We start from the raw sequence: 24,775 nt of genomic DNA, 5'->3' as shown, positions 1-24,775 counted from the left end.
CAATCACACTTCATCGCTCTCTGTCTGTCACTTTCTCCACCTCCCCTCTTCTCGCTCTCTCCCAGATTAAAGAGGCTGCTGGAGCAGGAGAAGGCGTACCAGGCTCGTAAAGACAAAGATCACAGCAGGAGGCTAGAGAAGGTCCGTGAGGAGCTGGTCAAACTCAAGTCCTTTGCCCTGATGCTGGTGGATGAGCGGCAGCTCCACATTGAGCAAATCGACCAGCAGAGCCAGAAGGTCCAGGACCTCAGCAGCAAGCTCCAGGAGCGAGAACAGCGTCTGGCCGCTGTACGCGGCACTGCCAAGGAAGACGGCCAGAAGGTCCTCAGGCTAGAGGCGGAGCTGGAGTGCAAAGCTGCCAAGTTCACCCAGGAGCATGAGGAGATGACTGCCAAGCTGGCCAACCAGGAGTCCCAGAGCCGTCAGCTCCGCCTGAAGCTGTCAGGCCTGGCCCACCGGATCGAGGAGCTGGAGGAAAACAACAAGGCACTACAGAAGTCAGAGGAGGACCTCCTCGAGCTAAGGGACAAGATCAGCAAGGGGGAGTGTGGGAACTCCAGCCTCATGGCGGAGCTGGAGACCCTGCGCAAGAGAGTCCTGGAGATGGAGGGCAAGGATGAGGAGATCACCAAGACGGAGAGCCAAGCCAGAGAGTTAAGGAAAAGGCTGCAGGACGAGGAGACCACCAGCCGGGAGCTGAGGCTGGAGGTGGAGAAACTGCAGAAGAGAATGGTGGATCTGGAGAAACTGGAGAGGGCTTTCAACACGAGCAAATCAGAGTGTGCAACACTTCATATTAACCTAGAAAGAGAGAAAGGACTGGCAAAGGACTTGGTTGGTGAGCTGGACATGGTGAAAAACCGTGTGAAAGAACTGGAGAACTCTGAGTCAAGATTTGAGAAGGCAGAGATGGGCCTAAAGGATGACCTGATGAAGCTGAAGTCATTTACAGTGATACTAGTGGATGAGAGAAGGAACATGACTGAGAGAATAAAACAGGAGGAGCAAAAGAGCGATGATTTAAATAAAATGTTCAAAACTGAGCAGAGTAAAGTTATGGAGGTCACAGAAAAGTTGATTGAGGAGAGCAAAAAGCTCCTCAGACTGAAATCAGAAATGGAGGTAAAAGTGACATCTCTTACTAAAGAGAAAGATGAACTGAAAAGTAAACTAGCAAGTGAAGAGGAAAAGTGCAGGGATCTTAGCTCCAAGGTCGGTGTAATGAAAAAACGAATGGATGGGCTAGAGGAGGCAGAAAAGGTATTGTTAAAAATCAGAGCCAATAAGGACAGCAAGAGACCCCCAGACGAGGAAAACAAATTCAAGGAGCTAACGCAGGAAATTGAAAGGCTAAAAAACCGCCTCAAACAGCTTGAGGTGGTGGAAGGTGACCTGATGAAGACAGAGGACGAGTACGACTTACTGGAGAAGAAGTTTCGAATGGAGCAGGACAAGGCTAATGCCCTCTCTCAGTTGCTGGAGGAAATGAAGAGTCAGACTGCCAGGAACAAAGCCATAGAGAAGGGAGAGGCGGTGAGCCAGGAGGCTGAGCTGAGGATGCGCTGCAAGATGGAGGAGGCAAAGACCAGAGACCTGCAGGCAGATGTCCAGGCCCTCAAAGAGAAGATCCACGAGCTGATGAACAAGGAGGACCAGCTCTCCCAGTTGCAAGTGGACTACTCCCTACTCCAGCAGAGATTCCTGGAGGAGGAGGACAAGAAGAAGAGCTTGAGCCAGGAAGTGATCAACCTCGCCAAAGAGCTGGAGGTCACCAAGCGCTACAGCCGCGCCTTGCGTCCCAGTATGAATGGAAGGAGGATAGTTGACGTCCCTGTCACCTCCACCGCAGTCCAGACAGACGTGGTGGTCAGTGAACCTGTCGAGGAGGACACACCTGCAGTGTTCATCAGGAAATCTGTCCTGGAGGAGAACCATATCATGAGCAACCTGAGGCAGTGGGGTCTGAAAAAGCCTGTAACTGTGCTGGAGCGCTACCCCCCAGCAACCACTGAGCTGAGCATGAGAAAATCATGGATCCCCTGGATGAAGAAGAAGGATGCAGTGACGATCACTCAGACCACCCCAGAGAAGACCCCAAACCCTCAGGACAACGGGGACTCCTCCCCTCGTCCACCAGAGCTGTCCATGTCACAAAAGCCAGGCCAGCCGTTGCATATTCGAGTAACCCCCGATCACGAGAACAGCACTGCCACTTTGGAGATCACCGGCCCTCGTGCTGAGGACTTCTTCTCCAGTGCCACCATCATCCCCACATTGGGCCTGCAGAGGCCTCGCATCACCATTGTTCCCAAACCCACTACCGTGTTCTCAAAGAGCAAGCCGGGTGAGGGCGTAATGGGGGGGCCTGAGCGGTGCAAGTCTCCAGTCACCATCACCACCATCTCCAGGGCCAAGTCCCCAGATAGGAGTAAGGGCTCCTCCTACTCAGACTCGAACAGACCCCTCTCCCCCGTCTCCATCATTACAGTGAGCACCACTCCTGTGACGGAGGCCTTTGCCTCCGCATCCCCAGAGCCCCATGACATGAGCACCATGGGCCGGGCTGTGTTCAAAGTGACCCCAGAGAAGCAGGCATTGCCTATGCCCGTCAGAAAATACAACTCCAACGCCAGCATAATCACCACCACGGAGGACAACAAGATCCACATCCACCTGGGACCTCAGTTCAAGAGGCCATCAGATGTCAGCAGTAGCAGCCCCACAGTGACGGTCAGGCCCCTTAGTGTGAGCACAGAGAGCAAGGAGGCACCCCCAGGTACGGTGCTGCGCTCCCCGCGTCACCCCAACAACATCACCACCGCTCCTGGGAAGACCACCCCCAACAAATTGACCAGCAGCATCACCATCACCCCCATCACCTTGGCACCGACCAGGCCAACTCAGTCTGTGGTGAGTATTCAAAATCTAGTATATTTACATAAGTTCTTTCTGCCGTTCAGCTCTCCCTTTTATGATGATATGAACATCGGCTGTCTCACTAACAGAGAAGCTTTGTATTTGTATATTTTATGTAACCATTTTCAGCTGGTATGCTGAATACATTCTATATTGTTGTTAGTAATAGTTTTTCAATTACGTGACTTTCTTTTCAGACAAACCATCTAAATGATATCCAATCTCTTATATTTCAGTTGCTTCTGAAATGTTTCAAAATGATATCAGGTGGTGTCTGCTCCCTAGATAGCACTCTTTCCAGGTATACCAAAATCAAATGTACTCCTTTTACCGATGACCAATACTAACACTGGAATGAATTGACACGCATATCCCCACCTTAAAAAGGCCCCTCTCAAAGGGTCTTGTGTTGACACACCTGTTTCTACTGGCACAAACTGACATGTTCCTCCCTTTTAACTGAAAATGGACCAGTGATGACCAATTTGGATGTTTGACTTCTAAAGTGGGCTGACCCACACATCAGCAATATGAACAGCATACTGTAATGTTTAATCAATCTCCTCTCCCAAGTTCTGTTAACTCAATGTAAATCATTTATGTGACGCTAGCTTTGAAATGCTCTTTCTTAATGCTGTGAAGGGTTAAAGGTGAGCTATGGTAACATTGTGGTTTTTCATACAGCTAGATTTAAAGAGGCTCTGTATGCATGGGACCTTTTTGAAGGATAAGAAATGGAGCACTTTAATTCTAATCACAATCGATATCCAATATGGCCAACTCTTGTCATCCCTCTTGAACCTGTTTAAATTGATTTCTTTAATGTACATGTAATTCTGCACCACTGTTCTAACAAGTGTTAACTTTTTTTATTAGTAGTTTTATATATTTATTTTTTACTTCTGTTTATTTAGTAAATATTTTATAAACTCTTTCTTGAACTGCATTGTTGGTTAATTAAGGGCTTGTAAGAAAGCATTTCATGGTAAGGTCCACACCTGTTAAATTCGGCGCATGTGACAAAAATTTGATAACAAATTCAGGATGGCAAGCTTTCACCAAATGTACACTAAGTAAATCATTTTTTTTGTGCTAGTTTACGATAATACTTTAAAAAACCTTTTCTGTCTGCACTTGTGTCTTATGTTGTGTGATTCCTTTCAGCCCGGGGCGGATGTGCAGTCAACTCGTGCCGCAGCCACACGAATCCCTATGTCAAAAGGTATGAAAACAGGCAAGGCAGTTGTGACAGGTGTCTCCACTGTGACACGGTTAGAGTCGCGAGCCGAGTGCCAGTCAATGAAAATTGAACTGAGGAGGTCGACAGTCTGCAGCTCTACCTCCACAGGGGGAGGGAAGTGCTGAGGGCCACACGCTGCCATGGAAATGTGGCCCCGCTTATCTGTCTATGGACTCAGTCACCCATCATTCAATTCTGACCAGTCTGTTGCCAGCCAAAAACATATAGAATAGGATAGGTGTTGCAGGCACCTTAATCTGCTCAGATACAAACAGGAACACAGAATAGCTATATCAGACATGTCCCTTTCCTCCTTTTTAAACATTGGGGTAAAAAGCATTGAAATTGTATTGTAATTATGAATGTTTTCCCAAAAAATATTTTTATATCCATGTTGAAATGCTTTTTGTTTTGATTGACATGTTACTAATCCCTCACCTGGGTTGTTGTCACACTGAGTTGTTGATATTTCATAATTCATGTTAATTTCACAATTTCTTATGGAGGTTTCCGAATACGGTCGCTCTAATGGGTTTTGCATATAAAATACATTTAAGTTGTCATCAACGTCACTAATTTGTGGCACCAAATTTAAAAATGAATAAACATTATTTGGAATAAAGTATGACACTGTTTGTTTGTTATTCATGTAGAGAAATGACAATGCAAAATCTTCTTGATGTTCACTAAACAAAGAATTTAGTGAATGCAGGCGAGTAACAATCATGGAAACTTCCATAGTGCTTTATCCATACTGCTTTGTAGAGTCCTACATCTATAAAATTGCTTACTGCATGTTTGGCATACTAAGCAAAAGAAACAAAAGCCTAATCTGTAATCTTGCTTGTTCCTAATACTAGTACTGTATATCCATACAAAAGGAATGAAATAGTTAATCAGAATAAAAATGTGAACTAGACTTTTCATACCTGATATTTTGGAGTAGGCTTTCATTTACTAATGTAAAGGTTTCCACACAGTTCACAGCTGCAGAGCCACAATCTGTGGAAGTACATAAAATCCATCACAAATCAAAGGTTTGATTACCTAACGAGCAAATACAATTAAAAACAAAAGTGACCTGCACTTCAAACCGTTTGATTGCGGAGTCATGCAGAGGTGCTAATGGCTTTTCCTTGTTGAGTCATTGAACTTTACTCAGTGACTGCATCCCAAATGGCAACCTATTATCTACACTGAGTGTACAACACATTAAGGCCACCTGCTCTTTCCATGACAGACTGACCAGGTGAAAGCTATGATCCCTTATTGATGTCACTAAATGCACTTCAAATCAGTGTAGATGAAGACACTGATCTGGGGAAGGGTACCTAAAAATGTCTGCAGCACAAAGTCCTCAAAACCATAGTGCCCTCTGTCTTTCTTAAATGGAAGAAGTTTTGAACCACCAAGACTCTTCCTAGAGCAGGCCGCCCAGCCAAACTGAGCAATCGGGGGGAGAAGGGCCTTGGTCAAGGGAGGTGAATGTCCTGCAGGGAGCTCGCCCCCAATGATGTATTTGGCTATCCACACCAACTTCTGTAGAGCCTTGTGGTTGAGGGCAGTGCAGTTGCCATACCAAGCGGTGACGCAACCTGTCAAGATGCTCTCGATGGTGCAGCTGTTGAACTTCTTGAGGATCTGAGGCTCCATGCCGGAGGTTGAAGGGGGAGTTGTGCTTTTTACACCATGGTGTCAGTGAGATTGGTCCATGTCAGCTCCTCTGACGTGCACAATGAGGAACTTAAAAGCTTTTGTCCCTCTCCACTGCAGCCCAGTCGACACAGATAGTTCTGCTGGCTTAAGATATGTTCTGATGTTGGACTATAGCTCCCTCACCTGGACAACAGCTTTATCTGAAATTGCAGAATTGGCGAGTCAAAAATAACTGAGCAGTCTTTCTGATCACTAGATGTAATGTAGTTTCTATGGTAAATGATTCATGAAGTCTACATTTACCTTGACTATGGACTTACAGTAAGGTCCACTACATTTGGCTAGCGACCATTGAGGCCTGCAGTATTTCCTCCAAATGGCTCCTGTTCCAAAAACTAATTAAACAAGGATGTGAAAAGGAAGCGCTGAGGGAAAGCAGGTCACAGGTCTGGATCTCATAGCTATGCACCACTTGATTAAACACCCTCTAGACTAGAGCAATTAAGAAATACTTATTTTTAACAAGCAGCCTTCCACTCTCTAAACCGATAATACAAACCACAGCCTACCACTCCCATGGGAACACATCCTACTATCCTAATGAGCGGATGAACAAAGGTTTACATAAGTGAAATGAGGCAGGAAGCAAAATAACTTGCTTATGTCATGGTGCATGGGAGGGCATTCCTGAATATTCTGTAGAGCCAGCTACAGATGGAGGGTGATGGGTACCAGACCCAGCTCCACCTTCTCTGTGGGGATGTCCCAAATGGCACCCTATTCCCTGTATAGTGCACTACTTTTGACCAGGGCCCATAAGGCTCTGGTCAAAAGAAGTGCACTACATAGGGAATAGGGTGCCATTTGGGACACCCACACAGAGAAGAGAAGGTGGAGTTGGGTTCATGTAGGGTCTCCCTCCGAAGAGAAGCATCTGGAAACCAGGCCAGGGACAGTAAACATGAGATAGCTGAAACACAGATTCACAAGTGAATTCCACTTTCACTCAGCTGCATCCTGATCCTGCAAATGGTCGGCTGCCTTCACTCCCCTGGGGTTGTTTGATTGACAGATTTTGGTGGATCAAAGTGTGGATGAATCTAATTTTGCACATACAAAAATCAGTCATGTTTATAAAATGTGTTATTAAAAAAACAAAGCTAAACAATGCTCTAATTGTATCGGTTGATCGACAAACTCATTCTTGTCGCTGCATCCCAAATGGCACCCTATTCCCTATATAGTGCACTAATTTTGACCGGAACCCTATGGGCCTTGGTCAAAAGTTGTACACCACTGTATATAGGGAATAGGTTGCAATTTGGGATGTAACTCTTACCTCTATTTGAATAATGTCTCATAATCTCATGTCTTCATTGGTTGGTCTGAGTGAGGATGCAATGGCACAGTATCACTCATGGTCCTTTTATTGATTTCTTGTCCCCACAGGAAATATTGTGCACCATGTGATAGTTGAGCCCAGATGATGAGACTGTAATGTGGAACTCCTTCCTTCACCTATGACAAGTGCCCTGCATCCCTACTCTACTCTTACAGTGTGCCACCGCAACCATAGGGCCAAGCCAACAGACGACAACCATCGGAAAACAGTCAGAACTCCGCATGCAGACTGTCATGGAGATTTCTAACCTCAGGGCACCTAACAAGGCTCTCTTCTCAATTCTGTGGGCTTTCGAATAGTATTACCTCTTGATTCTGGCTTACATCACTATGCGAAATAGCCACATGGAGTTGTATAAAAGGGGTATGCAGCGTGTACTCTACAGTAGCTCTGGTTCAGGCTGTTACGTGCGGCTTGAGCGTTCTTCAATGGAAGTCTTGAAGACTCAAGCCGCATGTGACGCCCTTGACCCGAGCTAACGCTGCAGCGGTTTGTGTGAGAGGACAGATGCATACCGTACCAGTCAAAAGTTTGGAAACATCTACTCGTTCAAGGGTTTTTCTTTATGTTATTTTACAATTTTCTACATTGTAGAATAATAGTGAAGACATCAAAAGTGTTACACAACTGTTATACTCTCCCTGCCTCCTCTGTGTTTGTGCTTTTACTTGCAGATTGGGGACAGGTGGAGCTAATTGGTCGTTAAGGTGACATGTTTCAACTGGGTTTGGGTTCAACTAGGAGATAAAAGTTCCTGGTGCCCAGTCCTGGCTCTCTCTCTCCACAAGCACCATTTTGTTTTGTGATCTGGTTAATAATGTTTTTTGATTAGGTGCACCCTTTAACACTTACACACATTTTACCTTCATCCATGCATCTTCATTACACCCCTACTTTCATACTTCACAGGTTAGTTTGGTGGAGAGAAGACCATGAAGTCTCTTTGTCCTGTATTGTCTAGAGACACTTTGTTCTGTTCCTTGTTGGGTCATCAGATTATGGTGGTGAGTTGTCTTTGCAATGTATGACGGTGAGAAGTTGAGGCAGACATAACTCATTGCCCAGAGATATGGTCTTTCCCCCTGTTAGATATAGCGGTATGTTCACACTGGGGGCAAGTTGTCGTTTGTTATTTTTGTGTGGCGACAGAGGTTAAAGCAGTTGTCTCTGGAGTACATCTGTGGTTCAAGGTTGGTTACTAGCAAGCTGGTTTCTCCTTCGTGCCAGCGGGCTCTAGTGCATCAATACCTGCTGCAAAGCCAGCGACGACTAGGGTTAAGTTTAACAATAGGATTTGTGAAAACTCAAGTAATATTCATCTGTTTTTGCTATTTACTAATCTGTTCATTTGGTAGTAGCATTATGGCTTCTATTGCGGATTTTGTCCCGTGTTCCTTCTGAGTTGCTTATGCAGTTTACGAAGGAGCTTTTGAAGTTGAGTGAGTATTATGAGCTCAGTGACAAATGTCTCAAGGATCCAGTAAGGTCTATTCTGTCAGCTAATTTGCTTTCAGCTGGTATTTTCAAGGCAGAATTGAGTGAACCAGCTGTTTTGGCTGTACCAATTGCGTCTAGTGCTGGTTTGACATTTGAGCAGAAAAATGAGTTCCCTTTATTGCAGCTAAATCATGACAAAGATCTGGAATTGTTTAAACAGCTAAAATAACTTGATTTGAAAGGTTGAAGCAGGATACAGAGCAAGCTAAACTGCGGTTGCAACATCAACGGTTAGAACTTGTCAGAGGAGGCAAGCTTTCAGGTGAATTTTCTTTTGAGAATGAAGCTACAGTGTTTTGACCAGTAGGGCTCACTCATCTCTTAGCGCTACAGATAGCGATGATTACTTAAAGGTTAAGTATGCAGGACAGCAGTTTTATGAGTTGGTCCCTGAAGTGTATTGACAGCTTTTCAGAATGTTGAAGAAAGGTGAAAAACAGTCCCATGTTGAGTTTTCACAGGATTTGTTAACTCCATTCAATCTTTGGTCTACTAGTTTTGAAGCTTTGTACAAGCTGGTTGTCCTCGAACAATTTAGTCTGTCCCTTATCGTCTTGCTACCTATATAAATGAACATAAAGTACGGACTGAAGCTACTGTTTTGGCAAATGCCTACGTACTGACCCCCAAAGGCTGTTCCCCAGAGGAACAGTTCAAGTGGATTTCGTTCAGCAAATTCCTTTGTTCTGGTAATGACGCATTTTCATCTAGATCCGAACGTGTTGCATGTGGACAGAATGATGTTAGTAATAACTGTAATTATTATGGTAAAGGCCACTGGAAGAGCTAATGTCCTGTCCTTGGTAAAAAGGTCAGCAGATTGGCCAGCACAAATGTAAAACCTGTTGCTGAGCCTGTTCATGCTAATCCTGTTGCTCAAGAATTGTCCAAGTCTTTGTATTTATTATTCGCCATTTGTCAGAGGGTTATGTTTCACTATTGGGACGTGACTTGCCAGTAGAGATTCTGCGAGACATGTGCCTCTGAATTGTTTGTTTTGCAGTCTGCCTTTTTCTCTGGACATGGATACAGGAACCAGTGTCCTGATTCAAGGGATAGATTTGAATACTATTGTCTGTACCCTTGCATGAAGTCAAACTTATATCTGACCTAATGCAAGGTGATGTTTCCCTTGGGGTGGGTCCTTTCTGCCCGTTAACTTGTGTTCATGTGATTTGGGTAACAACTTAGCCGGTTGTCGTGTCTGGTGTGACATCTCCTCAGGTGGTTTCTCATAACCCGCTTAAAACCTACAGAGATTCCCGGAGGTATTCTCTGCATGCACTGTGACTCGTGCTATGAGCTGAGCTGACACTAGGGTCAAAACGGAACTTACACAACACATAGTTGAACAGTTTGATAATCGTTTAAGTAGTGCTGCCTAGGGGTACTACATTCAAGATCAGTTGTTGGTGAGGAAATGGACACCTCACAGCAAAAGTTGTAGGTGACGCTTTTGTTCAGATCGTGGTTCCTTCTAAGCTTCGAGATCAAATTGAGAACTTCTCATGACATTTCTTGTCACTTATGGGTTAGTAAAACTTATGATTGAGTTTTGGGTCATTTTTATTGGCCTTGTAATCGGAAATGTCTTTTTTTAAACATCTAAATATGCCATGTTTTTCAGCTGACTGGGAAGCCTAATCAGATTAAGGCCAGTCCCGCAACATACAACCTATTCCTGTTACAGGCCAGCCATTTGTGCATTTGATTATTGATGGTGTTGGACCCTTACCCTGTTCTAAAGCTGGTAGCACCTACATGTGAACTGATTTGTCAGGCTACACGATATCCTGCAGCCTATCCACTGTCTGTTGTGAAAGCTTTGTCACAGTTCACCTCAATTTTTTTGGAATACTTAAGGTGATTGGGAGCGATCATGGTTCCAACTTCACTTCGCACATATTTGCACATGTCTTGCAACAAATGCATATAAAACATAATCAGGCCAGTGCTTTTCATGTGCAGAGTCAAGGGGCCCTTGAGCGTTTAATAGAATTTGAAGTCGCTGTCACGTGAGTACTGCACTGAATTAGAACGTGACTGGGATGAGGGGTTACCCTGGTTGCTGCTCACTGTTAGAAGTATCACGAGGGCACGGGGTTCAGTCCTAATGACCCTGTTTTTGGTCATACTGTGCGTGGTCCCCTTGCTGTAATAAAGGAGGATTGGAAGGTGGTTGAGCGTCCCCCAAATTTGTCATGTTAATGGTTTCTGACACAGGTTGTACATGGCTTGTGAAATAGCTAAAGAAAAACTGGCATCCTCCCAGGTGAGGGGGAAAAAAGGTTTTGACCGGTGAGTTGCGCTGCGACTATTTATTTAGTCCAGGGGACCAGGTTCTGGCCCTGCTGCCCGTTATCGGTTCTCCTTTTCAGGCCAAATTCAGCGGCCCATACACAGTTCAGATCGAACAATTGCCGAACCACAATCTGATTGCTACCCCTGAGCGCAGAAAGGCGAATCCGCTCTGCCATGTCAATTTGCTAAAGCCCTATTATACTGGTTTTTCTTCTGAATTGACTAAATCATAACTGTGCTAAAACTGACGTGGTTAGTTCTGTTCTTTTGGTGGAATCTGTTGATCTGAGGAGAGCCACTCCACCTTCACATACAGTGGCAGTGTGAGGAAGAGGGGATGCCGGGCCCTGATGGTATTTTGCAGCGTAGGTTGACGATTTCAGAGTTTCTTTGCAAACTTTGAGTTTGTTGGGTCACCTGCCTTATTGTCAAGCAGCGTTAACTGATTTGATCACTGATTTTCAGTCTGTTTGCTGACACCTTCTCGTACACATTTGGCAGTGCACGATATTGATGTTGGGGATGCTGTCCCTATTAAACAATGTTTGTGTCATGTCTCATTGGAAAAGCTATGTCACTTAAATACATGCTAGTTAATAATATCGCTGTACCATCATTCTTCAGTTGGGCCTCCCTGTGTCTCTTGGTGCGCAAGCCAGATGGTTCTCTTAGATTTTGCACTGACTACTGGAAGGTTAGTGTGACACAACCTGACTGTTACCCACTCCCACGGATTGTTGTCATGGGCATCCGGTGGGCCTCTATGGTTTGTATAGTATTTGTCTGAACCTTTTAGTTATGGTTTTTGATCTGTTGTATTTGTGTGGTTTTCTTTTTGGGTCGTTGTTAGTGTCCAATTTTTATGGGGGGGGGACGCCCCCCTCGCTCTCCCTGCCTCCTGTGTTTGTGCTTTTATTTGCTGATTGGGTCATTAAGGTGACAAGTTTCAACTGGGTTTGGGATCAACTAGGAGAAGTTCCTGGTGCCCAGTCCTGGCTCTCTCTCCACAAGCACCATTTTGTTTTGATCTGCTTGATTGTTTTTTGATTAGGTGCACCCTTTAACACTTACACACATTTTTACCTTCATCCATGCATCTTCATTACACCCCTCACATGCCTACTCTCATACTTCACAGGTTAGTTTTCCTTTTTTAGTTTTATACTTAATTATTTAAATATTTTTGTTACTACTTAACTGCCAATGTATGGACTCCCTTTGTCACCAGGTTGTGACAACTCAATTTTAGATTCTTCAAAGTAGCCACCCTTTGCCTTGATGACAGGTTGCACGCACTCTTCCAACATATGCTGAGCACTTGTTCGCTGCTTTTCCTTCACTCTGCGGTCCAACTCATCCCAAACCATCTCAATTGGGTTGAGGTCGGGTGATTTGTGGAGGCTAGGTCATCTGATGCAGCACTCCATCGCTCTCCTTGGTCAAATAGCCCTTACACAGCCTGGAGGTGTGTTGGGTCATTGTCCTGTTGAAAAACAAATGATAGTGGGACTAGGTGCAAACCAGATGGGATGGCGATTCGCTGCAGAATGCTGTGGTAGTCATGCTGGTTAAGTGTGATTTATTTAGAATGCAAGGCAGTGCCCCCACCAAAGCACCATCACACCGCCTCCACCATGCTTCCCAGTAGGAACCACACATGCGGAGATCATCCAGTCACCTACTCTGCGTCTCACATAGACATGGCAGTTCGAACCAAAAATCTCATTTGGACTCATCAGACCAAAGGACAGATTTCCACCGGTTTAATGTCCATTGCTTGTGTTTCTTGGCCCAACCAAGTCTCTTCTTATTGGTGTCCTCTCATGGTGGTTTATTTACAGCAATTTGACCATGAAGGCCTGAATCAGTCTCTGAACAGTTGATGTTGGCGTGTCTGTTACTTGAACTCTGAAGCATTTATTTGACCTGCAATTTCTGAGGCTGGTAACTCTAATGAACTTTTCCTCTGCAGCAGAGAACTCGGAGGGAAGCAGCTTCATCATAGCGCTTGATAATTTTTGAGAAGTTCTTAATGTTCTGTATTGACTGACCTTCACGTCTTAAAGTAATGATGGACTGTCATTTCTCTAGGGCTATATTCTGTATACCACCCGAACCTTGTCACAACACAACTGATTGGCTCAAATGCATTAAGGATAGAAATTCCACATGTTAACTAAAGGCACACCTGTTAATTGAAATGCATTCCAGGTGACTACCTCATGAAGCTGGTTGAGAGTGCCACTTTGTTTACTACATGATTCCATATGTGTTAATAGTTTGACTTCGCTATTATTATACAATGTGGAAACGAGTAAAAAATAAAGTTAAAACCCTGGAATGAAATGAGTAGGTGTCCAAACATTGGACTGGTACTGTACATATTGGGACCATCTTAACGACTGCATTCAGACTACTCCAAAAGTTGCATTGAATGCGTGCCACTAACTTTCTCATCATAAAACCAGAACAGTGAATCATTCTAATAAATTTGTTTTTCATAAGATTTTATGAAAAACAAGCACTGTAAATGTTTTAAGAAATACATTTAAAATGGAACTATATAAAAAAAGATGACATTGCTGTTGAACCGGACTAGGTTATAGTAGGCCTAGAGTAAGGGTAGCTTACAGAGGGCTTGGGTTTTAAGAATGTGAAATGGGGAAAATAAAAAATTGTTACAGGAGAATAAATTCTAAATACGAGGTTCACCGGTATTCACAGAAGCTCTCATTTCATGATGGGCATGTAAACCTACATCATGGAAGGGGTTTTACGCATGTCCAAAGCATAGCTAAAATAATTTAGGCCTGCTTATAATGGATTAAAAGGGAGCGTCAGCTCACTGTTTTGCTCCTCACAAACTTGATATTTGAATAAAGCTTTGGTGATTAAGATTCATTTCCAAGCGGCCTCGAGCCAAACACTTTATCGATGGGTTTGACAGGACGAAAAGGACTTAACCTTTCCCACCATTTGTTTTATTTGATTATGTTTATAAATCTGAAGTATACAAGCTCCAAATCACATGTTCCTTGCGTGTCACAGCTGGATAAGTTGTGACTGCTGTCAAAATGTATGCCATAACCAACTGTTACTGTTTGACAGGTACATTGTCAAACCTGGCATTAGGGCTGGAAAATAAGGAAGTCCTGAGCGGACAAAAATATATATATTCCCTCGTTAATGTCTATCACTAAATAACAAAAGTAATTTTGTCGATCACAAGATAGCTTGTTACATAAAACAGGCATCGAGGCATTCAGTTACTTTTCGATTGAATGTTAAAATGGGCTAAACGAGTGCCCTAAGCGACAGTGTGTTTTGATCGTTGGTGCCAGGCGTGCTGGATCCAGTATCTCAAACGGCCGCCCTCCTGGGCTTTTCCACTCATGACAGTGTCTAGGGTTTACCGAGAATGGTGCAACAAACACAAAACATCAGCACCAACCTGGGGGTGACAACAGCTTGTTGTTGAGGGAGGTCGAAGAAGGGCAAGTATCGTGTAAGCTAACAGATGGGCCACAAACAGACACTGACGCAGTACAACAGTGGTGTGATCCTGGTCATGGATGGGGTATTGCAGCATTAGACCACACCGGGTTCAACTCCTATCCGCTAAAAACAAGAAGCGGCTCCAGTGGGCACACGATCATCAACTCTGGATAATTGAGGAGTGGAAAAACTTTAACTGGACCATGACAGCGAGTTCCGTTTACATGAGTCCCCAGGGCAATAGAGCATCTTTGGGATGAGATGGAATGGGCGGTTCGCAGCATGAATGTACCACCGTCCAATCTGCAGCAATTGCGTGATGCCATCACATTAGCATGAACCAACATCCCTGTGGAACCTTTCAGGCTGTTCTGGAGGGAAATGGGGGTCTGACCCGGTACTAGACGGGTGTACCTAATAAACTGGCCAGTGAGTGCATCTTTCTATTACGTGTGGGAGTACTTTGGAACAGAATTCTAAAATTAAATTGGAGCTGATTTGCTGGTGTTTGTACAGTATTTAATGCCCCAAATAAATTAACTTCGAGGTGCTAATATCAATCAAATTCCACCTGCAGTCTGCCATTTGGGGAACTCTGCATTATGCCCTAACTGGTAATTTATGGTTATTTATCAGCTGGTTATTTGTTTGCAACAATTAACCTGACAATTCAAATGGATTGTCATTATTGGAGAGTTCATAAATATATCTCCTACTAGACCGATAAATGGGTTTGGTTTAATTCAGGTCAGGGAAAATATTCAATATCAATTTATTGGGGAAAAACATGAGAATAATCATTCATTGACTTAATCTCCTGAATTGAATCAGACATTAGCTATAGTTTGAAACGTTTCTTTGTGGCTAATATTATCATATGTTATGTAATCACTTATTTTCGCTTCGCAGTAAGAACTTCCTGACTTGGGTTGTCGGGCAAGCCATCTTAATATAAAACAGTTATATATGGAGAAATAACATTTATAAAACTAGCACATATATCAGAGCGTTTTCTCAGACTTGCCTCAGCTAAACTGTTAGCTTCTTCAGCTTCAGGGAGGCGACCTAAAATAGCTGACACACTGGTTGTTTTCGGTCAGAAACCATGATGGCGTCGAGCTACAACGCGCAAGAGGAAGACTGTTACATCGCCGTACCTGTGGGACCATCAATAATAAAAAGCCCGGTAACAGAGTTTAAACAACGATTACCTGCTTGGCAACCCATTCTGACAGCGGGCACAGTTCTCCCAGCCTTCTTCGTTATCTGGTTTATCGTCATCCCCATTGGTATCGGACTCTACATCACGTCTAACATCAAGGAGTTTTGAGGTAAGGGGGCAGGTTCACTAGTTCCCACTATTCTGGGTACCAGTCTTTAGCTAACATTCCACTCCTTGCCAAGGTGACTCACTTCGGCAAACTCAACGTGCAGCTTGATTTACGGCGGAGTAGGTTGTTGGAAATAACATTTAAAGTAATATTTTCCATGACCACATGTGGAGCCTCGAAATTAGAATTATAAGTGAAAAACATTTAGCTGTAAGCAAGTCGTTGTTTTTTGATGCTTAAAGTGGAACTGACAGCCTAAACTTCTTTGCAGATATGAAACAATCATATCAGTCAAATATCAAATTCTCAGTATGCTTAAACCAACTTTATAAGCGGTTTAAAAAATGGATGGATTCAAAATGGCATTATATAGAGTAAGCCGTTGGCAGAATCTATGGATGCAGTTAAATGCATGATTAATATAATTGATCAATGCATTTCTTGGTAGTCCAATAAATATTGCTATCGGGTTCTAAATCACAGCTGGCCTGGTACATTGTTTGCTGCCTCCACCCATTTAGGATGCACTGTTTCAGTTTCAATTACATTTTATTTTATAAAAACACGGTTTTAACGGTCACTGGAAATGTCAATGCGATGATCGCAAATCAGTCATAACGTGGCTAATGGGCTAGCGCACATGTGTCAAACACAAGGCCCGCGGGGCGAATAGGACACAAGCGTAAATGAGTAATCTACTTTATGTAATTACAGCCTGATGCGCTCACGTAGGTGAAAGTAGCTGACAAACATCTAAATTCTCAACCTAAATACATACTGCAATTACAAACACAAAACCGCCATGCTTTGATTTTTAAAGTAGAACTGATAACATTTTAGCAACATGAAATCTTATAAAAATCTGTTCATATACACCCCCAGGAAGAATGACACCCTTTTTAAAGTCTTCTAACGAGAGGACTTAGATATGGTCATTTTCACGTTTCATAGAATGTTTGGGAATTACTATTAGTAAGGCATTAGTGAAGATTATATAGTAATATAGAGTGAGAAAGTGGCCATGCTTTCGCAAAATGAAGACACTTCAGTAAATAAAACCTGTCTTGTCCAGGGCCGGACTCTACGCAGACCGGTGACCCATAGCCAAGCAGAGCTTCAGTAGGCCCATATGCAAATAATCAATTTGCTACACCAGCCTGACATTCACTTTTGAACTGGACTGTGTTAACAGGCATTAGCAACAGCGCAACTTTAGAATGTATTCGCTAAAAGTCACCTCAATTATTTCTGCAAATATGTATATACCACGGGAGTCCTCTTATATTTGGGAACTTCAGTCCTATTGATTATAAAAACATGTAGGCGTCTCCCTCAGTTGCCTATACACATTAACAACTAATGCTAGCCAAAGTGAGATCTTCTAAAAATCTAAAAAGGGATAATTCGATAAGCGCTCAAGCTAACTAGTTCGCCGTCAGTTGCACTGAAACGATTGGGAATAATAGCCTGCTTGTCCTTCTGCATTCTTGCCTTGCAATGCATTCTTGTTCCAACCCACGTTTTGACAACTGAATGAGAACTTGCCTGCCTGACCATTTGATCAATGCCAAATACATTTGATTGACAACTAAGAGGTATGCTAACTATGGATAACAGTCGTTCAAGTTCAGCATCGCTAGCAAAGCGATTCACATTTCTTGCTAGCTAACCAAATGACACCTGCATCTCTAGCTGTAGCCAACGAAAACACACGAGGGGAAAAAGTTGGTCACTCACCAACTCTTCAAATAACATCCTCCCAGCAGCTAGCTAACTAAAGTTAAACTCTGTTAAAAGCTTGCTAAATAAATAGCTAGCTACATAAATAGGCTAGCTCAGGGGGTGTCGAACTCAATCTATCAGCGCACAGGCATATTGGAAAAAAACAAAAACAGAATTCGCGGGCCAGATATAGCCTATTTGTTTTTGGTTCGTGCAACTGCGACCCAAACTGGCCATTGATTTATTAGAAATTATATGGCCCTTTTATAATGTCCACTTATGTACATACGATACTGTATATAGCATATTAAAACAAACTAAATAATACTGGCTGCTATGCTTGCAGATGTGCATAATATTTATTTATTTTACTTTACCTTTATTTAACTAGGTAAGTCAGTTAAGAACAAAATCTTATTTTCAATGACGGCCTAGGAACAGTGAATTTAACTGCCTGTTCATGGGCAGAACAGATTTGTACGTTGTCAGCTCGGGGATTTGAACTTGCAACATTCCTGTTACCAGCCCCACGCTCTAACCACTGGGCTACCCTGCCGCCCCAATATTCTGCGACCCTAATCAAAAAGTATTTCATTCCAAATAACAAAAACATAGCAATAGTTGTAATATTAACTTAAAACATGTTTTAAAAAATGTTTGCACTGCATGGATCACCGGTGCAGTTGAATCGCTGCCTGCCTAAGTTACTGCTCAAATATTACTGTAAAAGGCCTACATGTTGCTCCTTTTTATGGTGTTTTGTTGCAGGTTTAGTTTTGGTTGATTGTCAAGCTTTAAAATATCTCACACTGCAACATTTTAGTAGCCTGGCTAGGACTGCATTTGTCTGTACACTTTCCCCTCCACTGCATGCACGCACGAAAGTTGTGCAATTGAAGTTGAATCTGGTTACCACTGTTCTCAAGCTCATCATTATTATTATAGAATGTTCATATTTGGAAATGGCAGAAAGGCAAGTCTGTTTGGCAATGAAAAGGAGTGGAATGTTAGCTAAAGAGACTGGTATGTAACTTTTGGGCAACCTGACAATTCACATTGACAGATCTATAACATGCATTTCTTTCTCATTGAAAGCATGTTCAACTGTAAATCTGTTCTATGGGCGCTATTTCTATGCTTCCCATTATGTTTAGATATTGCGTCTTACTTTTGGTTTTGTACACCAGCTGAAAATACATTTTTGGTTATGGAAAATATTTCACAGCTGTTTGATGGACAATGATTCTCTACACATGTTTAGTGTAGAGATTTGTTGCTGCAACCTGATTGACTGAATGCGATACGCAACATCCGGGACTAGCATTCCTAGGCATTATCCTCTCTAGCATGGTGGTGGAAAATGGTGTTTCATAAAGAAAACATATTTTCCCCAGTTCCCCCTCACCATTAAATATAGTTTAGGAGGACATTGAAACCTTTGCAGCCTGAATGGAGAATGTTTTAGGTATGAACCGGTCCACCAGGGATATGAGCGTATTGCCTGCTGCATACAATGCGTTTGGACTGTAAAATGAAACAACTCATTATCGCCATCTGCCGGCCTTTGGGATAACCAGCAACCTGCTCCTATGTGGAGCAAGCTAGCTACTTAACAAGCCCAAAGGGAAGGGGTCCCAAACTAGCTACAGATTGTAACACCAGAATTTCATTTAACCAAGAACATTTGGTATCCATTATCCTGGGAGTTACAGGTTAGGTACTGTTTGGTGTAGCAAAGCACATGTTCGACCAACCTTAAGTCGATGATACAGTCTTCGTCCTCGAGTCGTGGAAACGGTCTAATAAAATGTCTGTCCAATTGCATGGGTTCTGTTTTGAGTTTGGAAAATGCTCCATTATTAAAATAAATGAAACATTTGCTCCCATGAAGTAATCCAACAATGTGTACGCTGCCATCTTTAGGGTGGACCCACCTGTCTCAATTGATGAGAGTAGACTTCAAATAGACAAGATTGCGCCGTGCACAGTCTGATTACTTCATGGAGCAAAACTTTTTTTTTTTTGACATATTTGCTTGTTTGAACCTTCACCACTTGTATATATGCTTCTACCACTGTCATTTTAAATGATTGGTATCAATAAAGAATATGAACTTGAACAAGTCCTATCAAGGTTATGTATTTGATGCCAGGTGCACCATTAAAATAATGTTAATGGCTCTTCTTCTCCGTCATTCTCTTCTCTAGTGCCAGGAAATACAATGACATTGTTAAAGGAGTCCAAATATTTAGTAGGAAACCACTTTTCCAGCATTATCATGTCGTCAAATTTACTTTAGACCGATGACCGTGTAGTCATTAGCTAGCAAAGTTTGTCAAAAATAGCTAGCAATGCTTATACTGCGTATAAAGTCAATCTGGCGACATCAAAATGTTTTTCCTACTAGTTATGTCTCCTTTTGAATGTCATAGTTCCAAGCCGCTGTAATGCGCTCAGAAATCTTCATCAGCGCTCATTGATGCATTGCGCAGAATGCTCAGTTGGACATCAGTCCAAAATGAACAATATTGTTCTGTACCAATAACATTTTGACACTGTGCATTCCTGAATATCTGCAGTGACTTTTGACTGATCATCAGCATTGCATGTTCAGTTATTTGACATATCCCTCAAATTGTCAAGATGTCATGTTCTGTGCTATGACCTACATGAAACATTACCCGTCTGCTTGTAATGTCCACAGAACCCTAGTAAGGAGTGTGAACCTTACGCTTGTAATGAAAACATGCCCATTGTGCCGTCGCCAACAGCATTTTTTTTAGGTCAGAATTACAAGGATTGAAATAAGAGCAGCTCCGTTTAATCAGGATCTTTATCCTCACACTTTGGCGCTGTGTTACATTGACCCTAATGGCACAAGAATCCAAATACCTCTGAAGGGCATCGCTTGGTGGACAGACAAGCATGTGAAGTTCAGTAACCCAGGAGGCAGCCCCAACCTCACAAGTGTTTTCCAAGGTAAGCAAGCATTCAGAAGAATTGTTACCGTTGATAAGGAGTCTCACTGTCTTTTCCTAGGAAACTCACGGTCACCACTTCCTCCCCCTGGAATAACCAAGCCGATCAACTGGCGCAAGCCTGTCTATGAGCTGGACACAGACGCTGAAAATAATGACTTCATCAATGAGGACTTTATTGTGTGGATGCGCACAGCTGCCTTCCCCATCTTCTGTAAGCTGTACTGTATTATCCAGAAGAACGTGACGCCGACTCTTCCCCGGGGCAACTACACCCTGGAAGTCACCTACAGTATCCTTTCACAGGCAGCTGTTCAAATGATACAGCTGTACAGGAAGTTTGGGTTTGTGGAATGATGGCTTGTGTTGTAGTATTATTATTTTTTTCAAATCAGTCATTGTCAGACAGACCAGGTCGATGTCCAGCCGTGTGCAGTAGGTGGCCGTTCCTTCACTTGCTATAACAATAGATACCACCTGCTGGATGTAGATGAATGCTGTCTTTCTTTGTCGTTTCCACTAATATAAACTAACATATTCATAATGAGTCCACATTTTTTTTTGTATGATGCGTTAAGATCATTATTGCTACAGAGTTCTTCGGTTAGTCAGATGTTAAATGCTTCTGAAGTTTAACATTTTTCAACCTTAATGAGTTGATCCCAGACTATCCTGTTCGTAGCTTTGAAGGGTGGAAGCGTGTGATCCTGAGCACCGTCTCCTAGATGGGGGGGCAAGAACCCTTTCCTGGGCGTCGCCTACATCACTGTGGGCTTCGTCTGCTTCTTCCTGGGGGTGGTCCTCATCCACCACAAATATGGTAGCCGCAACCACAGCGCTGATGTCCTATAGGTATGTTGCATGCTGGCTAGCAGAGGATGCGGACATAGCCAGTGGCTAATTACAAGCTCTGGTGGTACGCTTGTACCTGGCTTGTGTACTGTATGTAAGAATGGCCTTGTCAAAAGTGCTGTGCAAGTATTGGATGAGTAGATGTCGGGGAAAAGTTACGATAAAGTGAAAGTTCTCTCGTATTTATTTTTCATGGTCAGGAAGTGATGTAGTTATGGACTGTAGGCAGTTTTGCTGTCAAGTCGTTAGTGGCAGTAAGTTGAAATAGAATTCTCACGTCGATGTAGCGTCATTCAATCACATCATTTTTATTGCAGAAATATGTGCATGTCAGTCATAGATGTTTACGTCTCTGAATAAGTTATTTAAAATAACGTTTGCATATTGCCAAGCAAATCTGAACAGTCTGTTAGGCTAGAATTGCTTCAAGAATCAAGGCTATAGACGTTTTGTTTTCATACAAGTAGGTTGTGTGTTACTGTACAGTAGTTTGAGGCACATTTTTCTGGGGTTTTTACTCTGCAGATGGGGGTCTAGCTTGTACAAGGATGTGCACTCATTTTCGGGGCAAGTGTTATGGATTGCTTGCGTTGTATCTATTTCTACTCTCAGTAGATACAGTAATGATGTTTAGCTGCCTGGAATGTGCAGAGCTTGAGTCAAGTTTGTCATATTACACAACCTTGAAAATGACTTTCTCAGGGACCAAAGCTTTATTCATGTACACCAGCCTGGGTGCCAGGCTCCTTGCTCTCTTGCCAACTCCCTATGGAATTGTCATGCCAAACATGTTTGGCTTGGCAATGGAGTAGGGAAGAGCACAAACGGATCTGGGACCAGGCTACTGTTCATGTTAGTCTATGTAAAAACCTCCATTTGTTTTCTTACTAAGACTGCAGCAAATTGAAATATGTTTTGCACTTTAGAGTTGCCATGGATTTATTACCTGGAGATTCTCTATTGCTTCACAAATAAAATGTCTGAACAACTCATTTTAGTCACCTGCTTTTATTTAGAAATGTTTTGAGATGTACCTTTTGTTGCGAAATGGAAAAAGTGAATATGTATACAAATTTGTGAGGATCTTAAGGCTTTTTTTTTATAGCTCAAATGGCGAGAATGGTGGCTCATGTGTTGGCTACTCTCCAAGTACCCACTCCTGACCATTATGTGGCAGCATGCACAAGTGTTCGTGATGCGTCAGTAAATCCTTTCAAAGAAGAAAATAGTGGATAAGCAGTCTTCCGGTGTCCTTGTACGACCATACGACGACTGACGTGGAGCTATGTACCGACACATTCAAGTAAGATGCGGTTTAGCATGGTTTTGAGTAGAGTTCTTAATATAATTGTATTCCATGCCATCGGTCTGCCTTTTTTGTTAATGCATTCTAAAAGGTCACGAGAAGCCAGCATCACGAGCCTTTAGCGGGCATGTGAGGACATATCCTATCAGACTTGCGTTGGGTGCCCGTAGCTTCTCTATAGTTTACGTTCTGACAAGTCTTTATGGCAGACTAGCTAATTTGTTGAATATTCAGATAGACAGCGGCCTATTCCAAACCAGCGTTGATCTTAAAATCTCCAGATCTGTGAAACTGCGATGCTGGTGTGGGGCTTAGAAATGGATGCCTCTTTTCCGTTAATTGACAGGCGCTCCAGCAGGTGTCGCGGCGGACACTGAGCACCAGTGCGCGCAGGCAGGTGGAGAACAAGGTCCCACATAAACAGAAGCATTTCCAGGTAATTGGCAGTTTACACTTAAAATGTCTATTTCAAGCTCAACATTAAAAACGTATTCTGATTTCAGTTCAATGTCAAGGAAAATGTCGTTTCAAATCAATTACAATGTGATGTGTTTAAATGACTGGTGACATGTCTGCGCCTGTAATTTCTTTTTACACGATGAAGCCTGAGATGCGTATAGTTGACAGATAAATACATCTGAAAGACAGCTCACTGGGTTGGCGTTACTTATTTGCATGTAGAGTAAGTGTGGCTCCTGGTCAAAAGTAGTGCATTAAATAGGGAATAGCGTGCCTTTCGGGACATAGACCATGAGATGAGAAACCCATGATCAAGGGAGGGTGATGCGACTGCCTCATTGGCTGCTTTTCAATAACTGCAAACTGTTGCTGTAAATGCGTTCTAAAACAGGTGCATTGCAGATCTTGCTGTCAATAATGAAAATGGCAACATGTTGCATTCTGTGGCTATCTAGACTGGTCCATTTTGGGGGTATTAATGACCACTCAACCACCTAGAACAGAGTTAGCAGTAGATGCACCATTGAGGCCTTTTGTGCCACTAGAAGCTGAAAGGAATGTCAAATAAGTCGATGTCCACTCGGCAAATACCACAGCTTTGGTGCTCTTAAAGGAAGTAGGATGCTTATACTGCATGTTGCTGTGCATGACATGAGTTTGATACAGTATGTTTTTCTTCACCAGGAGGACAATGGGATTCCAATTCATTTGAAAGGGGGTGTCAGCGACGCCATCCTGTACAGAGCAACAATGGCACTCACCATCCTAGGTGAGTACGGATGGAATCAATGGTAAAACATTTAATTAATTTTTTTAATCCATGGAGACACCAGACCTTGGTATATAGTCTGGTTGTGAATTACCACTAAGTTGTTCAACGTCTTTGTAATAACACTATTTAATTAGTAATGATGTTTTATGTTATTGCAGGATCTGCATATGTCGTATATGAACTGGTTTGTGCCGCTTTCCCCAAGAAGAAGGAGTGACTCCAGCTGCTGGGCTTACCTGTTCTACATGACACCCTATTAGTTGTAAAAAGTTGTCTCTGTGTCATCGGGGTTGATTTGGCATGTCATAATGGCTTTTGTTTCATGTTCATGGGATCAATATTTATTTATTTAATTGTTTTATTTATAACTGAGGATGATTAAATATGCCTCTCATTACCAAGTGGTCTATGTTTGTTTTGTGTGTAAATTTTATATTTTAAGTACGGGACACCATTAACGTCAGTAGGATGGCTGCGCACTATCGCCTCTGACCACAGAACATTGGTTGTCATTTTCTGTTAATGTGCCAACAATTTTGCATGTGGTATCGCCACCGTTTGTTGAAACCCAGCAGGTGATCTACTGGGCATGGCTGAAGTTTGTTTATTCAGTGTAGTTTAAAGGACAAGAGAAACCATGTTCACAATAGTCTGTATGGAGAAATGTTGGTGGTAGCCTACATCTGGATATCTGGTAAGTGTTCATTATCATCAATGCAGCCAGAGGAAGAAAGGCGTTAACAATGTTGTTAATCTGGTTTGCTACTGACTTTCTCGTGATGGGAATTATTATCCGTGCTGTGAATGGAAAGTAATCTTGTTTTAGAAATTATACACACAGATCTTAT

At 42.8% G+C, this 24,775-nt stretch overlaps 2 protein-coding genes and 1 long non-coding RNA gene across 9 annotated transcripts in view; 2 read left to right on the top strand and 1 right to left on the bottom strand.

The window, feature by feature from the left end:
• The window catches only part of LOC112217480 (filamin-A-interacting protein 1), a 43,606-nt gene extending 31,252 nt beyond the window's left edge, over nucleotides 1-12,354 (top strand). For 5 of the 7 annotated variants that reach the window (XM_024377785.1, XM_024377784.2, XM_042300645.1 and 2 more), the window contains 2 exons: nucleotides 66-2,910; nucleotides 4,081-5,089. In XM_024377785.1, the coding sequence (XP_024233553.1) occupies nucleotides 66-2,910; nucleotides 4,081-4,281 (3,046 nt within the window). In that variant the 3' untranslated portion in view covers nucleotides 4,282-5,089. Of the gene's footprint in view, nucleotides 1-65; nucleotides 2,911-3,152; nucleotides 3,218-4,080; nucleotides 5,090-7,261 lie in introns of those variants that run through there. The other 2 variants (XM_024377786.2, XM_024377788.2) reach the window with 2 other exon arrangements.
• LOC112217487 overlaps nucleotides 1-15,796 on the bottom strand; it is a 47,142-nt gene extending 31,346 nt beyond the window's left edge. The window contains exons 1-2 of the long non-coding RNA XR_002948472.2: nucleotides 15,719-15,796; nucleotides 5,086-5,158 (exon numbers count right to left, since the gene is read on the bottom strand). This is a non-coding gene — a long non-coding RNA (uncharacterized LOC112217487). The remainder of the gene's footprint in view (nucleotides 1-5,085; nucleotides 5,159-15,718) is intronic.
• Nucleotides 15,709-24,324, top strand: LOC112217485 (cytochrome c oxidase subunit 7A2, mitochondrial). Its single transcript, XM_024377798.2, has 6 exons — nucleotides 15,709-15,838; nucleotides 20,600-20,830; nucleotides 21,205-22,693; nucleotides 23,043-23,132; nucleotides 23,840-23,924; nucleotides 24,086-24,324. The coding sequence occupies exons 3-6, from the start codon at nucleotides 22,676-22,678 to the stop codon at nucleotides 24,142-24,144; spliced, it is 252 nt and encodes an 83-aa protein (XP_024233566.1). The 5' UTR covers nucleotides 15,709-15,838; nucleotides 20,600-20,830; nucleotides 21,205-22,675; the 3' UTR covers nucleotides 24,145-24,324.
• Nucleotides 24,325-24,775: the final 451 nt, after the last annotated feature.

The sequence above is a fragment of the Oncorhynchus tshawytscha genome, linkage group LG18, assembly GCF_018296145.1.
Source record: "Oncorhynchus tshawytscha isolate Ot180627B linkage group LG18, Otsh_v2.0, whole genome shotgun sequence".
In the NCBI taxonomy this organism is placed as follows: domain Eukaryota; kingdom Metazoa; phylum Chordata; class Actinopteri; order Salmoniformes; family Salmonidae; genus Oncorhynchus; species Oncorhynchus tshawytscha.
This window is presented reverse-complemented; position numbering and strand designations above follow the sequence as displayed.

Excerpts from the sequence above, each read along its gene's own strand:
- LOC112217485 (XM_024377798.2), top strand. Across the intron at positions 23,133-23,839 it reads ATAAACAGAAGCATTTCCAG|GAGGACAATGGGATTCCAAT; the intron begins GTAATTGGCAGT and ends TTTCTTCACCAG. Across the intron at positions 23,925-24,085 it reads AATGGCACTCACCATCCTAG|GATCTGCATATGTCGTATAT; the intron begins GTGAGTACGGAT and ends ATGTTATTGCAG.